At 58.8% G+C, this 17,653-nt stretch overlaps 1 protein-coding gene and 1 long non-coding RNA gene across 3 annotated transcripts in view; one reads left to right on the top strand and one right to left on the bottom strand.

Moving 5' to 3' along the window:
• BCAM (basal cell adhesion molecule (Lutheran blood group)) overlaps positions 1-17,653 on the top strand; it is a 30,072-nt gene that overhangs the window by 9,687 nt on the left and 2,732 nt on the right. Inside the window, exons 2-14 of one of the 2 annotated variants that reach the window (XM_039513621.1) lie at positions 4,215-4,342; positions 4,775-4,991; positions 5,603-5,673; positions 5,896-5,992; positions 7,120-7,302; positions 9,914-10,038; positions 10,199-10,355; positions 10,989-11,104; positions 11,485-11,626; positions 12,669-12,796; positions 13,950-14,088; positions 14,272-14,310; positions 15,084-15,231. In XM_039513621.1, coding sequence (XP_039369555.1) covers positions 4,215-4,342; positions 4,775-4,991; positions 5,603-5,673; positions 5,896-5,992; positions 7,120-7,302; positions 9,914-10,038; positions 10,199-10,355; positions 10,989-11,104; positions 11,485-11,626; positions 12,669-12,796; positions 13,950-14,088; positions 14,272-14,310; positions 15,084-15,231 — 1,690 coding nt within the window. The remainder of the gene's footprint in view (positions 1-4,214; positions 4,343-4,774; positions 4,992-5,602; positions 5,674-5,895; positions 5,993-7,119; positions 7,303-9,913; positions 10,039-10,198; positions 10,356-10,988; positions 11,105-11,484; positions 11,627-12,668; positions 12,797-13,949; positions 14,089-14,271; positions 14,311-15,083; positions 15,232-17,653) is intronic. The other variant, XM_039513622.1, reaches the window with a different exon arrangement.
• Positions 1,224-10,401, bottom strand: LOC120390766. The gene is made up of 3 exons (XR_005591134.1): positions 10,283-10,401; positions 8,518-8,630; positions 1,224-1,553 (listed from the first exon to the last, which is right to left on the bottom strand). It is a non-coding gene; the product is annotated as an uncharacterized LOC120390766 (long non-coding RNA).

Raw genomic sequence — 17,653 nt, 5'->3', positions numbered from 1 at the left:
CCCGCCACTCCCTTCACCCCCTCCCTTCTCCCCCTAACCCCCCCACACCTCCCTTCTCCCCCTAACCCGCCACTCCCTTCTCCCCCTAACCCGCCACTCCCTTCCTCTTTGACAAGATCTGCTTTAACAAGAGTGATGTTAGAAGCTGTACATTGCCCTAAACAGCTTTTGCCAGTGACTTTTACACACGTTATGGGGTTACCTTCACCTGAGCTCACGGTAAAAGGTGGCAGTGTTGGGGTATATTTGGTTACACACAGACAACTGCTTAGAGTCAAACAACATCCCAACATCGCTACAAACTGGAGAGATTCTCTCCCCATCTTTGCTGGTGAGAGGAGCTGGCTTTCCAGGATGATACAGTTCCTGTTGTGCCTTTATTCTCTTGAGTTGGAGTTTGTCTGTTCACTTTTGCCTTAGCTTCTAGTTCCTGCAATCGAATATCTGCCATTCTCTGTTCATGTTCAAAACACGGGCATTCTCTCTCAGCAGCTTCTCCTCCCATATCAGCTTCTTTTGCTTATGTTCAAGTTCTAGGTGCTGGTTTCTCACCGCAAGCATTTTCGCGGGGTCTGATTCCTTATCACTGGCTAGTAACAGATTTTTCAGTTCCTGCTCTGGGGCCTTTTTCTTAAAAGACAGCCCCCTCTGTGAGCACAATTCTTCCAGGCTTTTTCTGTCAGGATCTTGATCAGGGGTCACTCACTGTAACTGATTTTTAACCCTTAAACTCTCCAATATCAAAATTAAATTTTGACAAGTGTGTGGTTCTGATCCAAAACCCCAATTAACCCGTGGGAGTGTGTATCCAAGTATGACTCCACCTCGTGACCAGGGTCCTAGTGGGGGCCAGCTGTGGTCACTCAGAGTGAACGGCAAAGAATGGGGCAGCCAAACCCCAAAAAAGCTGGTGGAGATTCCAATACTTAGATTCCCCAACCAGCATAACACAGCTTCTTTATTACCTGCCTGGTTACTCAGGAGTCCAAACAACACAGTCCCCTTAAAATGCCCAGCCTGAGGCCTCCATCCCGGTACCCACGTCAAATATGATGAACATTTCTGTAAATCTTATTTCATCATGTAAACGAAAAGATTCTACCAATCCCAAAGGATCAGACACATCACCTGCCAGGTTAACGAATGTTTCAGATCTTACCCGAACACACGCTACAGCCAATTCTTATTAACTAAACTAACATTTATTAAAAAATGAGAGCGAGAGTATGGCTAAAAGATCAATATACATACAGATGCGAGTTCAATTCACCGAGGTTCAGACTCATGGCAGAGATGGTGAGCTTTGTAGTTGCAGAGTTCCTTTAGAATTCAGTTAATAGGTCATAGTCCAATGTCTACATATCATATTCAAGGCATACCAGCATAACTGGGACCTCAGCCTTGTCACTCAAACTTCCCCGATGAAGCTTAAGCAGAATCAGGACCCAGGTATCTTTTATACAATTTCATGTCCTCTTTGACAAGTTGGGATTTCCTTGCAGAACAAAAGGTAATCAGGCTGACTTTGAAGGAGGTCCGTCTCCGGTTCTTAGCTAAACGAATTAACAGAAGGCCATATTTCAGAATATGGAGAAAACTACTGGGGGGAGGCTATTCTAGATTTGATTTTGACAAATAGTGAGGAACTGGTTGAGAACTTGAAAGTGGAAGGCAACTTGGGTGAAAGTGATCACGAAATGGTAGAGTTCATGATTCTAAGGAATGGTAGGAGGGAGACAGTGGATTTCAAGAAGGCGACTTTAGCAAACTCCGGGAGTCGGTAGGTAAAATCCCAAGGGAAGCAAGTCTAAGGGGAGAAACAAGTGAAGACAGTTGGCAGTTTTTCAGAGACATTATTAAGGGCACAAGAGGAAACTATCCCACTGCGTAGGGAAGACAGGAAGTTTGGCAAGAGACCAGCCTGGCTTAACCAGGAGATCTTCAATGATCTAAAACTCAAAAAAGAGTCCTACAAAAAGTGGGAACTCGGTCAAATTATAAAGGATGAATATAAATGAATAACACAAGTATGTAGGGACAAAATTAGAAAGGCCAAGGCACAAAACAAGATCAAACTAGCCAGGGACATAAAAGGAAACAAGGAAACTCTACAAATACATGAGAAGCAAGAGGAAGATCAAGGACAGAGTGAGCCTGTTACTCAGTGAGGGGGGAAAGACAATAACAGAAAATGCGGAAATGGCAAAGGTCCTTAATGACGTCTTCGTTTCGGTTTTCACCAAGGAGGTTGGTGGCAATTGGACGTCTAACATAGTGAATGCCAGTGAAAATGAGGTAGGATCAGAGTCTAAAATAGGGAAAGAACAAGTCAAAAATTACTTAGACAAGTTAGATGTCTCCAAGTCACCAGGGCCTGATGAAATGCATCCTAGAATAGTCAAGGAGCTGACTGAGGAGATATCTGAGCCATTAGCAATTATCTTTGAAAAGTCCTGGGAGACGGGCGAGATTCCAGAAGACTGGAAAAGAGTAAATCTAGTGCTCATTTATAACAAGGGAAATAAGGACAACCTGGGGAATTACTGACCAGTCAGCTTAACTTCTGTACCCGGAAAGATAATGGAGCAAATAATTAAGAAATCAATTTGCAAACACGTAGAAGATAATGAGGTGATAAATAACAGTCAGCATGGAGTTGTCAAGAACAAATCATGTCAAACCAACCTGATAGTTTTATTTGACAGTGTAACAAGCCTTGTGGATGGGGGGAAGTGGTAGATGTGTTATATCTTGACTTTAGTCAGGCTTTTGATACAGTCTCACGTGACCTTCTCATTAACAAACTAGGGAAATACAACCTAGATGGACCTACTACAAGGTGGATGCAGAACTAGCTGGAAAACCATTCCCAGAGAGTAGTTATCTATGGTTTGCAGTCATGCTGAAGGGGCATAACTACTGGGGTCCCATAGGGATGGGTTCTTGGTCCAGTTCTGTTCAATATCTTCATCAATGATTTAGATAATGGCATAGAGAATACAGGACACTTATAAAGTTTGTGGATGATACCAAGCTGGGAGGGATTGCAAGTGCTTTGGAGGATAGGATTAAAATTCAAAATGATCTGGACAAACCAGAGAAATGGTCTGAAGTCAATAGGATGAAATTCAATAAGGACAAATGAAAAGTACTACATTTAGGAAGGAACAGTCAGTTGCACACATACAGAATGGGAAATGACTGCCTAGGAGGGAGCACTGCGGAAAGGGATCTGGGCGTCAGAGTGGACAACAAGCTAAATATGAGTCAACAGTGTAACGCTGTTGCAAAAAAAGCCAACATCGTTTTGGGCTGTATTAACAGGAGTGTTGTAAGCAAGACTCAAGCAGTGATTCTTCCGTTCTACTTGGCGCTGATCAGGCCTCAACTGGAGTATCGTGTCCAGTTCTGGGCGCCACATTTCAGGAAAGATGTGGACAAATTGGAGAAAGTCCAGAGAAGAGCAACAAAAATGATTAAAGGTCTAGAAAACATGAGCTATGAGGGAAGATTGAAAAAACTGGTTTTGTTTAGTCTGGAGAAGAGAAGCCTGAGAGGGGACACGATCACAGTTTTCAAGTACATAAAAGGTTGTTACAAGGAGGAGGGAGAAAAATTGTTCTTAACCTCTGAGGACAGGACAAGAAGCGATGGGCTTAAATTGCAGCGAGGGCGGGTTAGGTTGGACATTAGGGAACTGTCAGAGTGGTTAAGCACTGGAACATGTTGTGGGATCTCCAACCTTGGAGATGTTTAAGAGCAGGTTAGACAAACCCCTGCCCCAGGGATGGTCTAGATAATACTTAGTCCTGCCTTGAGTGCAGGGGACTGGACTAGATGATCTCACGAGGTCCCTTCCAGTTCTATGATTCTATGATTTGGTTTTTCCTCAACCACCTCCACCTCCCTTCACCCCCTTCAGTCTCCCACTTCCTCTGCCCCCGCTCCCTCCTCTCACCCCATCCCCCAGCTCCTAAGATCGGCAGAGCTCTAGGGGCAGGACTGCGGGACGGAAGAGGGCGTGGGGATACCAAGCCAGAGGGAGGTTATTGATTCTCTGGGACCAGAGGAGGGGGATAAGGAGCCACGGGGGGGGCGGGTTGGCCCAGGGGTGGGAGGGGCCATACTGGGCCATAGGGAGCATCCAGGGGTGCTCTTGGTCGTGTGGGAACTATGGGCCCTGTCTCACTCATTCTCCGCATCCTGCCCCCCAGGCTGCCTGGCCGTGGTGCAGATCTCAGTGCCAGCGCAGGTCGAGGTGCTGCTGGGATCCCAGGTCACCATCCCCTGCACGCACAATATCACCGGGTCACCTGACACCCGCCTGGTGGAATGGTTCATTGTGAGTATCCTGGCACGCACGTGCAAGCGGCGGGGGGAGGGTGTCATGGGGGAGGCTGGTGTGACTCCTCACCTGGGGGGCCGGGGGAGATTCGCTGTACATGGTGGGGGTTATGCTACTGCCTGGGGGAGCTGTGGGTGTGAATCCAATTGTGCTCAAAGGGGGTGTGAGAATCCCATAGGGGAGGATGGATGTGACGTGAGTGCGGGGATGAATCCTGTGTGTGTGTGAGAGAGAGAGAGAGGGCTGCGAAGGGGGTGTCCCACACATGCATGTGCGAGGGAGCTGTTGGGGGTGAATCCCACACGTGTGTGCGAGGGAGGGCATTGAGGGTGACTCTCTCACACATGTATGCGAGGAGGGGGCATTGGGGTGAATCCCACACACGCTTGTGCAAGGGGGGAGTCACTAACTCTGTTCCCCTCCCCCCAGACGGACCGGGACGGGGAGAGGCGGCGTGTGGCTTACAGCGACGGGGGCCACGGGGTGACGGACAAGGGCACCGAGTACTCAGGCCGTGTCCACATGGACGCCAATCTCAGCCTGGTCCTGCCGAAGGCTGACGTGAGCGACGAGCGGGCCTTCTCCTGCCAGGTGATAGCAGGGGCCGCAGGCAGCGCCGAGGGGGTGGCCCAGCTCCGGGTGTACGGTGAGAGAGACCCCCCCCCACGTGCCCTGGCATCCCGCAGCTTCCCCTCCCAGGCTGGTGGTAGACACCCTCCCCCCTGCTGGCACTGCACCTCCTTCGCTGCTCCCCACACCCCCAATCTTCCCCCTTCCTTGGGACTGCACCCTCTTCCCTCAGCCCCCCACGCCGGCCCAGCAAGCCTCTCCTCCTTGTGCAAGCCCCCTGCTTGCGAGCTTGGGGCTAGCTCCATGGGTGCAGCTGCCTCTGGCCGAGCTCGCTGAGGCAGGCCCAGGGATCCCACTCACTTGTGTGTGGGTGCAGGGACATGGATGCTACAGGGAATGGGCCTAGCACGCCGGTCCCTTGCACGTCCATCTGCACGTGTGACCCTGCGGCCCAGGCTGCTCGTGCCTCCATGGGGCAGGAGTCGATTGACCCTCGCCCTGCAGCCCCCTCCCCGGCGGGGTTCTGTGCACACACGCCCACTCGCTGAACCTGTTCTCTGTAACTGTCACCGCATTGCTCCCCCCTGGGCACGCTGGGCCTAGGCAGGTCTGGCCCAGTTCTGTGCAGCAGCCTGGCCCGGTGCGGTTCGGTTCTGTTTTCACGCTTGCTCCCTCTCCTCCCCGCAGAACCCCCCGAACCCCCGGAGCTCACAGCTAACCCCGGGATCCTGTCCGTGATGGAGCGGTCGGTGTCCGAGGTGAGGCGACCGAGCGGACGGGGTGGTGCCAAGCGGGGGCCCTTCCCTGGTGGGAGTCGGGTCCCACAGTTCATTAGGGTCACTCAGACCCAGCAATCTGGAACTGGGGTCCCCAGCCCCTGGCACCTCCCTCTGACTGGGGGTCCCTGCACTGCATGAGGGGGGAGGGGGGCTGGGTAAGGGGGGGCTGTGCTGGGAGTGATGTCATGTGCCTGTGCCCAGATCGCTACCTGCAGCAGCCGGAACGCCAACCCCTCCCCCACCATCAGCTGGTTCAAGGATGGGGCCCGCCTGGAAGCGCCCACTGAACGCAATGACGGTAACAGAGACAACTCCCCCCCCCGTGCCCCGGACCCCTCCCCACTGCTGCTGGGCCCCTCTGGCTCTCCCCTGCCTGATTGCCGGGACCCCCCCAGTTTGCCCCTCGCCCACCTCCCCAACAGCCGCGTTCCCTAAACGCCCTGAGCTCTGCGCCCCCTGCCCCACCCCGGCCCCTGTGCTCTCACCCCCCCACACTCTGACCCCTGTGTTCCCACACTCTCGTCCCCTCCGCCCTGACATCTGCGCTCCCTACCCCACGCCCTGAGCTCTGCGCCCCCTGCCCCACCCCGGCCCCTGTGCTCTCACCCCCCCACACTCTGACCCCTGTGTTCCCACACTCTCGTCCCCTCCGCCCTGAGCTCTGCGCCCCCTGCCCCACGCCCTGAGCTCTGCGCTTCCTGCCCCACCCCGGCCCCTGTGCTCCCATGTCCCCCTGCCCTGAGCTCTGAGCTCCCTGCCCCACCCGGCCCCTGTGCTCCCATGTCCCCCTGCCCTGAGCTCTGCGCTCCCTGCCCCATGCCGGCCCCTGTGCTCTCACCCCCCACACACTCTGACCCCTGTGTTCCCACACTATCGTCCCCTCCGCCCTGAGCTCTGCGCTCCCTGCCCCACCCCGGCCCCTGTGCTCTCACCCCCCACACACTCTGACCCCTGTGTTCCCACACTCTCGTCCCCTCCGCCCTGAGCTCTGCACTCCCTGCCCCACGCTCTGAGCTCTGCGCTCCCTGCCCCACCCGGCCCCTGTGCTCCCATGTCCTGAGCTCTGCGCTCCTGCCCCACCCCGGCCCCTGTGCTCCCATGTCCCCCTGCCCTGAGCTCTGAGCTCCCTGCCCCACCCCGGCCCCTGTGCTCCCATGTCCCCCTGCCCTGAGCTCTGCGCTCCCTGCCCCATGCCGGCCCCTGTGCTCTCGTCCCCCCACACTCTGACCCCTGTGTTCCCACACGCTTGTCCCCTCCGCCCTGAGCTCTGCGCTCCCAGCCCCACCCGGCCCTGTGTTCTCGCCCCTCCTGCACCGACCCCTGTGCTCTCGTCCCCCCACATGCTGACCCCTGTGTGCTCTGCACTGTGTTCTCGTGCCCCCCCCCACACTGACCCCTGTGCTGACCCCTCTGCTCTCCCCCCAGACATGTACGTGGTGTCTCGCTCCGTGAAGGAGGCCTCAGGGCTGCAGTCTGTGTCCAGCACCCTCTATCTGCGCCCCAGCAAGGCCGACAAGGATGCCCAGTTCCAGTGCCTGGTCCAGTACCCGCTGCCCCAGGGGAAGGTGGGCAACACCACCTCAGAGCACTTCAGCCTCGTGCTGCACTGTGAGTAACCCTCGCACCCCCAGGACACTGGCAGTACTGAGTGCGCTGGCACAGGTATGGCACGTGCACGAGGATGCTAGCCTTGCACGAGTGTGTTTGTGTGCATACACAGGGACACTAGGCTTCCATTGGTACTGACCCTGACACACGCACCAAGACTGGAAACGTCCCTTGGCCTTGCACAACTATATGCAGGGACACAGACCTTGCACACGCTTGTGCGCAGAAGCACCAGTTCAGCCAGTACCGTCTGTAAGACATTCAGCCTGGCATAGTGCTGTGAGTGCAGCCCTGGCCTGCAGTCTCTCCACTCACACACGTCATTGGCTCTTCCTGGTGTATGTGCATCATGGGGTTCTTGTGCAAAAGCCTTTGCACAAGCATCTTGCAACTGCTGCACAGAAACAGGGGAATAATTTAAGAACACCTTACGTGATTCCCAAAAACCACAATTCCACAACTGAGGAAGAAAGCTGTGCTGGTTAAAAAAACAACCTTGTTTAGAGGGAAAATGAAAGGCAACTATAAAATTTATATATATAAATATAAATGGAAGAAAGGGGAAGTTGATAGGAATGAATATAAATCAGAAGTTAGGAACTGTAGGAAATTGATAGGGGAAACAAAGGGATGCTAGGAGACATCTGTGGCCAGTAGAGTTAAGGACGATGATTAGTTTTGTTCCTAATACGTTTTTTAAAACTCATCCTGACAGTGGTATTGGTCTGTTACTATATGGAAAAGGTAGAATTATCACTAATAATGCAGAAAACGCAGACATGCTTGGTAGACATTTCTGCTCTGTATTTGGGGATAAAACAGATTATATCTTATCACTTGGTAATAACATTCTTTCCATTCCACTAGTATCTCTGAAGGATGTTAAACAAAAGCTACTAAGGTTAAACCTTTTAAGTCAGCAGAACCAGATAAGTCTCATCCCAGAGTTTAAAGGAGCTGCTGTTAATGTTGATTTTCAAGAAGTCTGGAGCCCCGGGGAAGGTCCAAAAGACTGGAAGAAGGAAAAGGTTGTGCCAGTTTTTAAACAGGATGATCCAGGTAGTTATAGGCCTGTCAGCCTGACCTTGATCCTGGGCAAGATGACAGAGTGGCTGATAGAGGACTCGATTAACAAGGAATTAAAGGAGGTTGATGTAGTTAATATGAATCATCAGGGGTCTATGCAATATAGATCCTGTCAAGCTAACTTGGTACCTGTTTTTGATGAGATGACAAGTTCGATTGCTCAAGATAACAGTGTTGACGTGATGGACTTAGACTTCTGTAAGGATTTTGGCTTGATACCACAGGATGTTCTGATTACAAATCTAGAAAGATAGGAAATGAACACAGCGCACATTAGCTGGATTAAAAACTGGCTAACTGATCGATCACAAAACGTAACTAAACGGGGAATTGTGGGTTTCCGGTGAGGCCTGCAGAGGTCTGCGCTATTTCACATTTTTATCAGTGACCTGGAATAAAACAAAATCCTGCTGGATAAAGTTTGCTGATGACACAAAAATTGGGGGAGTGGTAAATACTGAAGAGGACGAGTCACTGAGTCAGAGAAATCAGGCTCACTCGGTAAGCTGGGCGCCAGGGGCGGCTCTAGGCACCAGCGCGCCAAGCAGGCGCTGCGGGCTCGGTGGAGGCATGCCTGCAAGACTTCTTCCCAGCTCTGGTTGAGCTCCGCATCCGGGCTCGTGGACCTGCCGCAGGCATGCCGCTCAACGAAGAGGAGGAAGAGCGGCGGGCAGGCAAACAATATGCATTTAACTATGGCGAAATGTCAGTGCACACATCTGGGAATCTCGGCCATCCTTACGGGAGGGTCCTGAGAAGCAACAACTCTGAAAAAGATTTTGGGGGCAGATAAGCAGCTGAATGTGAGCTCCCGGTGCGAAGCTGTGGCCAAAAGAGGTCCTGCAATCCTGGGAGGCGTAAAAAGGGAAACCGCCAGTAGGAGCAGAGAGGTTATTTTCCCTCTAACCACTGCTGGGATCCTGGGTCCAGGAGGATGTTGGTCGATTGGAGGGGTCAGAGAACAGCCAGAGAACGATGAAAGGGTCAGAAAACCTGCCTTGTAGTGATTGCCTCAGAATTCAAGGCTATTTAGCCTCACAGAGAGAAGGCAAAGGGGTGACGTGATCCCAGTCCAAGTCTCTACCTGGGGAACAAATATTTGCTAGCGGGCTCTTCAGTCAGGCAGAGGAAGGTCTGACACGCCCCAGCGGCTGGAAGCTGCAGCTAGACAAATTCAGACAGAAATTTGCAGTGTTCAGGATTGAACAACCTACTAGGGGCCGTGGTGGATTCTCTGCTACTGCTGATTTTTAAACCAAGACAGGCTGTTTCCTGGGAGATCAGCCACAGGAATGATTCGGGAGCAGGTCTCTGGTCCGCACTATGCCGGGGGTCAGATCAGATGGTCACAGTGGCGCCTTCTGGCCTTGGGGTCTGTGAAAGAGGCTATTGCCTGTGCAGAGACCCTTCCTTGCATGCACTCGGCCACACACTCGCACTCCTGCTGCTGCTCTGTAACACCCCCCCACACACACACCGGGGGTAGCGGTGTTAACTCATGACCTTTGACCCCCCTTGCCCCCAGATTTCACGGAGAACGTGGAGTTCCTGCTGGAGTCTCCCCTGGTGATCAAGGAGGGGGACGACGTGAGGCTGCGGTGCCGGGGGGATGGGCAGCCGGAGCCGGAGTACATCTTCTACCGGGTGCAGGTATTGGTGGTGCCCAGCCTCGGACAGGCCCCAGGGGTGGGAGATACCAGGCTTCCCCAGGCAGCTGAGCCCTGTGGGGGTGGTGAGGGTGCCCGGGCCCCGTGGGGCTGAGCCCAGGGAGGGTTACCGGACTGCCCTGAACACCTCCCCATCCCCCCAGGCCTCCAAGGTCGTGGAACTGGCCACCAAGCAGGACGGGGTCCTGACCCTGCCCAGCGTTTCCAGGGCCAACAGCGGGACCTACCGGTGCCAGGTGCTGGACTTCGACAGCCCCCCTGAGGTGCAGCTGGAGAAGGAGGTGACCATCCACGTCAACTGTGAGTGCCCCAGGGGCTGCTGGGAGATACGCCATCCCCTCCTTCCCCCCCCCCCCACTGTGAGTGCCCCAGGGGCTGCTGGGAGATACGCCACCCCCACCTCCCCCCCCCTCCGTGAGTGCCCCAGGGGCTGCTGGGAGATACGCCCTCCCCTCCTCCCCACTGTGAGTGCCTCAGGGGCTGCTGGGAGATCGCCATCCCCTGCTTTCCCCACTGTGAGTGCCCCAGGGGCTGCTGGGAGATACGCCATCCCCTCCTCTCCTCCCACCCCACTGTGAGTGCCCCAGGGGCTGCTGGGAGATACGCCATCCCCTCCTCTCCCCACCCACCCCTGTGAGTGCCTCAGGGGCTGCTGGGAAATACGCCATCCCCTCCTTCCCCCGCCCCCACTGTGAGTGCCCCAGGGGCTGCTGGGAGATACACCATCCTCCCTCCCCACCCACGCCAATTGTGAGTGCCCCAGGGGCTGCTGGGAGATACAGTTGACATGGGGGGGGGTGAGTGCCCCAGGGGGTGGGAGGGGAGGGGTGGTGAGTGCCCCAGGGAGCTGGCTTGGGATGCTCACACAGGTGTTTTGAGGAGCCTTCTGCAATACAGCTTAGTGCATCTCTGCCCCTCTCTCTCCCCCAACAGACCTGGACCCCCTGACCCTGCACCCAGGCAGACGAGTGACAGTGCCCCTGGGTGGAGACGTCACACTCACCTGCTCCGGACAGGGCTCCCAGCCCCCAAAACTGGTGTGGAGGAAGGTGAGATCCACCAGGGCTTGACTAGGCATCGGCAGGCCCTACAGGGGGGCCTGTTTATACAAGGACCCTCCCCCCAGCAGCCACCTCTGGGGTGGGGGGTGGGGGCTGTTTATACAGGGATCCCTCGCCTGGCACTGAGATGCAGCCACCTCTGGGGTGAAATGAGGCAGAAATCTCACAAACTGATTTTTCTGGATAATAGCTGATTTTGGGGAACCTGCTCCTACTGAGCCCCCATCCCACTCCCTGCCATGCAGCCCCCCCTAGTTCCATATGGGGGCATTGGAGCCAGCACTGACTGCCAGGGCAGAGCGCCCCCTACTGAGCTCCCACCCTGCTCCATGCAGCACAGCGCCCCCTAGTGTCTGCTCTCATTGCAGGGTAAGGAGCGAGTGGCTCCCGGTGGCACCCACACCCTGCAGTCGGTCTCATACCACGTGGCCGGCACTTACACCTGCGAGGCCTCCGTGCCCAGCGTGCCAGGGCTGCAGCGGGACCAGACCGTCCAGGTTATCGTGGAAGGTATGGAGCTCCCCCCGGTGCCTCCCAGCTGGGACAGGGCATGGGGTGGCAGTACAGGGGCTAGGGTGGCAGATCTGTAGGGTGTACGCAGCACGACCTATTGAAATCAACGTCGAAGTCCCAAGGCCTCGTCTCCAGCAGGGCAGCTAGCGCTGCGTCGCTCTCTGGGCAGAGCCCCCAGTGTGGACCGCACCACCTCCTGCAAGGACGTTAGTGATGCCGGCAGCGGCGCGGCTGCGTCTACACCAGGGGATGGGGGCGTTTGCCAGCAAAGCCAGGCACTGAGGAGCTGGATTATTCATGCCCCTGACGGACAGGATGGAGCCCAGGGGGTGAGAGCATCAGAGAACATGCGGAGGGTTGACCGGTACCGTCGAGCATTGGCAGAGCCCTCGTGGGCAGGAGCATCAGACCAAGAATCCACCCTCCAGACATGTGCTCCGGCATCTCCGCCACTTCTGATCCTCCCTGTCCAGCCATGGAGCATTGTGGGCGCAGACTCGTCCATTCCGACCTATCAGTTCTAGCCTCTCCTCGCCCCCCGCCTGCCCTGCTGTGCCGGACAAAGCTGGTTGTCCTGTATCCCCCGGGGGGTGACAGGGCAGAGGTGGTGGACAGGCCCTGGCTCAGAACCATACAGCAGGGGGCTGTGCCTGGGGAGCCCTGGAGTGGCTGAGTACCGTGGCGGGGGGGGGGGGGTATTCCAGGCTAGGGGGATGCAGGGCTCTGGGGTGTCCCCTTATGAGACAGGGGGCAGTGATGCCCAGGGAGAGGGGCAGGGTGGGGGGTGTCCAGGAACCTGGGGATGCAGGGTGGGGCTCCCTGGGGCCAGGAATTGGGGCTGGGGGATGCCTGGTGGCAGCATGGGAGGGGGTCTGTGCCAGGGCAGCTGGGGGCTGGTACCTGGGGAGGAGCAGTGGCAGGGGAGCAGGGGGCATGTCTCTGGGGCCAGCTGGGGGTCCCTGGGTGCAGGGAGCTGGGGGGGCAGAGTTGACGTGGGGTCCAGGGGATGTCCCCTTCTCTGACTTTGCCCCTTCCCCAGGGAAGCCGGAGATGGAGGCGCGCCCGACCCAGCACCGGCTCCCGGGTGAGGGGCAGCACATCCAGCTGACCTGCTCCGCTGTGGGACACCCTGAGCCAGAGCTCAGCTGGAGCCTGCTGGGGGTGAAGGTGAGGGGGCAGGGGGAGGGGACCTGGTGCAGCAGGGGGCTCAGGGGGCTGGGGCCTAGGGAGGGCGGAGTTGGATGCTGCAGGGATGTCTTGGCACATGGCCCAGGGTGGTGGGGAGGGGAAGGGGGCACAGGATGGGGAGGTCGCTGTAGAGCAGCCCCCTCCTGCATGCCTGCACTGCACCCCCCCACCCAGCCTGGGCTGCTCCCCGCCCTGGCAGGGAGCTCCCCTCTCCCCCCAAGGCCCAGCTGCTCCAGTGACAGCTGCACTGTCGGCAGCTTCAGAGGAGTCAAGCATTCGTGACTGAGCTGGGCCTGGGAACTGGGGGGGAGGGGGGCAGCACTGGGTGGCCACACGGGGGTCATGACCTTCCCCCTCACCCCCAGGACCTGGGTCTCACTGCTGCAGCGCAGGCCCCCCAGCCCCCGCTGCCTCTCGGCAAAGGCCTTGTGAAGCGGCTCTCGGCCTGGTGCGGGGGTGTTTGTAGTGAGCCCTCGTGCAGCGGGCACGTGTGAGGGTGACGCCCCCTGTGCTGCACACACAGCCGTGTGAGGCAGCACGATTCGAGCCCCCCCGGCCATATGTGCTGGAGGCAGGGACTAGATCTGCTGCTCTGTCCTGGGGTGACTGCCAGTGACACCTCCCCTGCCCCCGAGCCCCGAACAGCCAGACAGCGCAGGAAGAGCCCCAGAGGGGAGGGGCACTTGGGGGGGCAGAGGAGTTGGGGGAGGTGCCTAGAGCTGGGGGGCAGCAGGGAGGATCTGGGCGCCCTGGTGCGGGGATGTGTACCTGCCCCCAAAGGTGTGTCTACATGGCCCACTGAGCCCGGGCTGTGACAGGTTTGAGCCCAAGCCCCTGCTTCTGTCCACACACAAACTGGTCTGACTCGGGCCAGCGAGTGCTTGGGACCCAGGTCCTAGGACTCCCCTCGTGAGTCCGAGGCTGTGAGGGTCCAAGCCCCGTAGTGTGGACGCAGGTTACGCTGCAGCCCCGAGGCAGAAAGGCTGCGCAGCTGTGACGCTCGGGGCTTGGAAACAGCGAATCCACAGGTCCGGTGCCAGCAAGCAGCACAGACACCCCCAGAGTGGCAGGAACCCCACAGGGCCGTGTCCAGAGCTGGGAGAGGGTCCCTCACCGCCCCGTCTCCCCTCAGCCGGTGGTGAGCGGCACGGGGAACCGGGTGACGAGCGAGGTGACGGTGGAGGTGACGGCGGCGCTGGCCAAGTCCGGGATCTGGTGCCAGGCCAGGAACCGGTTCGGGGAGGCCACGCAGCACTTCACCCTGGAAATCGGTGAGTGGGGGGTGGGATTGGGGCTGCAGGGGGGAGATCTGAGTGGGGGCAGGTAGGTGGGGACTGGGCCGGCGGCCAGGAAGGGGTAGCAGGGACACAGAGCAGGAGGTAATTGGGAGGTGGGGGCATCGCTCCATCTGGGCACTGACCTGTCTGTCTGTCTGTCTTTCCCTCCCATGGCAGAACCCCCAGCAGCTACTCCCTCCTCTTCCCCCCCGGCAGGTGAGTGCCCCTTTTCCATGGGGCTGGGTGGGGGGGATGATGCCTGGAGCAGCTGTGCCCCCCAGGCAGTGTCTGGCACCATGGGGGTGGAGTCCCAGTGCTGGAGCCCCAGGGGGTTCTGGGGGTCCTGCTCCCACTAACCTTCTTCTCCCTCTCGTTCATGCTGCCCAGGGGACCCTGTGCTCCGGACAGGTGGGTGTTGGTGGGGGGGGGGGATTAACCCTATTGGGTGCCAAGCCCAGACCTGCCCAGGTGGGCGGGGGCAAAGGCGGGACCCCTTTGTCTCCCTGCAGTGAGGGTCTCTGATCCCCGGGGGGGGGGCTCTAGACAGTTTAGTCACTGCTGTGCACCTGGGCACCCTGGTCCGTCTCCATCACCCCCCCGTCCAGCCGGGGCACTCGGCGCCTGGCTCCTTCCCCAGGAACAGAGTCCAAACGAAACCCCAAAGTCGGGGGGCCGGAGGACCAAGCCTGTGACCCCGATCTGGGCTCACCAGCCACCGTCCTCACACGCGTGGTCAGGGAGCCCCAGGCCTGATCCCCCTGCGACTCCTACCTTGGCCTGGTCCCAGCGTCCGTCGCAGGCTGCGCTCGCCTCCCTTCGGCCCCCTGCTCACCGCCCTCAGGCCTTCCTTGGCCTGCTTCTCCCCAGCTGGGTCTCCCTCCTGGTGTCAGAATGGGCTAACTGGGCTCCCCTGTCATTGCCAGCCTGGGTCAGACACCCCATCACAGGGACCCAGGCGTCCGGGCTCACCACCCCCTCTCTCCCTGCAGCGGGGGGTCCTGAGCCCCAGGGTGGCAGCGGCGCTGCGGTTGTGGCTGTCGTGGTCTGTGTCCTGCTGCTCCTGCTCATCGTCGGCTTCTTCTACTGCATGCAGCGCCGGGGACACCTGCCCTGTGGGGCGGGGGAGAAGAGATCACTGTGAGTGACCCCCCCAACTCCCACAACCCCCCCCAACCAAAACACCCCTCCCCCCTCGACTGCATGCAGCGCGGGGGCACCTGCCGTGTGGGGCGGGGAGAAGAGATCACTGTGAGTGACCCCCAACTCCCACAACCCCAACCAAAACACCCTCCCCTCGACTGCATGCAGCGCCGGGGCACCTGCCCTGTGGGGCGGGGGAGAAGAGATCACTGTGAGTGACCCCCCGCAACTCCCACAACCCCCCCAACCAAAACACCCCTCCCCCCTCGACTGCATGCAGCGCCGGGGCACCTGCCCTGTGGGGCGGGGGAGAAGAGATCACTGTGAGTGACCCCCAACTCCCACAACCCCAACCAAAACACCTCCTCCCTCGACTGCATGCAGCGCCGGGGACACCTGCCCTGTGGGGCGGGGGAGAAGAGATCACTGTGAGTGACCCCCCCAACTCCCACAACCCCCCCCAACCAAAACACCCCTCCCCCCTCGACTGCATGCAGCGCCGGGGACACCTGCCCTGTGGGGCGGGGGAGAAGAGATCACTGTGAGTGACCCCCCCAACTCCCACAACCCCCCCAACCAAAACACCCCTCCCCCCTCGACTGCATGCAGCGCCGGGGACACCTGCCGTGTGGGGCGGGGGAGAAGAGATCACTGTGAGTGACCCCCCCAACTCCCACAACCCCCCCCAACCAAAACACCCCTCCCCCCTCGACTGCATGCAGCGCGGGGGCACCTGCCCTGTGGGGCGGGGAGAAGAGATCACTGTGAGTGACCCCCAACTCCCACAACCCCCAACCAAACACCCCTCCCCTCGACTGCATGCAGCGCGGGGGCACCTGCCCTGTGGGGCGGGGGAGAAGAGATCACTGTGAGTGACCCCCCCCAACTCCCACAACCCCCCCCAACCAAAACACCCCTCCCCCCTCGACTGCATGCAGCGCCGGGGACACCTGCCGTGTGGGGCGGGGGAGAAGAGATCACTGTGAGTGACCCCCCCCACTCCCACCACCCCCCCCAACCACACCACCCCTCCCCCCTCGACGGCATGCAGCGCGGGGGCACCGGCCCTGTGGGGCGGGGAGAAGAGATCACTGTGAGTGACCCCAACTCCCACAACCCCCCCCAACCAAAACACCCCTCCCCCCTCGACTGCATGCAGCGCCGGGGACACCTGCCCTGTGGGGCGGGGGAGAAGAGATCACTGTGAGTGACCCCAACTCCCACAACCCCCAACCAAAACACCCCTCCCCTCGACTGCATGCAGCGCCGGGACACCTGCCCTGTGGGGCGGGGAGAAGAGATCACTGTGAGTGACCCCCCCAACTCCCCACAACCCCAACCAAACACCCCTCCCCTCGACTGCATGCAGCGCCGGGGACACCTGCCCTGTGGGGCGGGGAGAAGAGATCACTGTGAGTGACCCCCAACTCCCACAACCCCAACCAAAACACCCTCCCCTCGACTGCATGCAGCGCGGGGCACCTGCCCTGTGGGGCGGGGGAGAAGAGATCACTGTGAGTGACCCCCAACTCCCACAACCCCCCCCAACCAAAACACCCCTCCCCCCTCGACTGCATGCAGCGCGGGGGCACCTGCCGGGGCGGGGAGAAGAGATCACTGTGAGTGACCCCAACTCCCACAACCCCCAACCAAAACACCCCTCCCCTCGACTGCATGCAGCGCCGGGACACCTGCCCTGTGGGGCGGGGAGAAGAGATCACTGTGAGTGACCCCCCGCAACTCCCACAACCCCCCCAACCAAAACACCCCTCCCCCCTCGACTGCATGCAGCGCGGGGGCACCTGCCCTGTGGGGCGGGGGAGAAGAGATCACTGTGAGTGACCCCCAACTCCACAACCCCAACCAAAACACCCCTCCCCTCGACTGCATGCAGCGCGGGGGCACCTGCCCTGTGGGGCGGGGGAGAAGAGATCACAGTGAGTGACCCCCCCAACTCCCACAACCCCCCCCACCCAAAACCCCCCTCCCCCCTCGACTGCATGCAGCGCCGGGGACACCTGCCCTGTGGGGCGGGGGAGAAGAGATCACTGTGAGTGACCCCCAACTCCCACAACCCCCAACCAAAAACACCCTCCCCTCGACTGCATGCAGCGCGGGGACACCTGCCCTGTGGGCGGGGAGAAGAGATCACTGTGAGTGACCCCCCCAACTCCCACAACCCCCCCCACCCAAAACACCCCCCCCCCCTCTAATGCATGCTGCGCGGGGTCACCTGCCCTGTGGGGCGGGGGAGAAGAGATCACTGTGAGTGACCCCCAACTCCACAACCCCAACCAAAACACCCCTCCCCCCTCGACTGCATGCAGCGCCGGGGCACCAGCCCTGGGGGGCGGGAGAAGAGATCACTGTGGTGACCCCCAACTCCCACAACCCCAACCAAAACACCCCTCCCCTCGAC

The sequence above is a fragment of the Mauremys reevesii genome, linkage group 24 (assembly GCF_016161935.1).
Source record: "Mauremys reevesii isolate NIE-2019 linkage group 24, ASM1616193v1, whole genome shotgun sequence".
Taxonomy (NCBI): Eukaryota; Metazoa; Chordata; order Testudines; family Geoemydidae; genus Mauremys; species Mauremys reevesii.
This window is presented reverse-complemented; position numbering and strand designations above follow the sequence as displayed.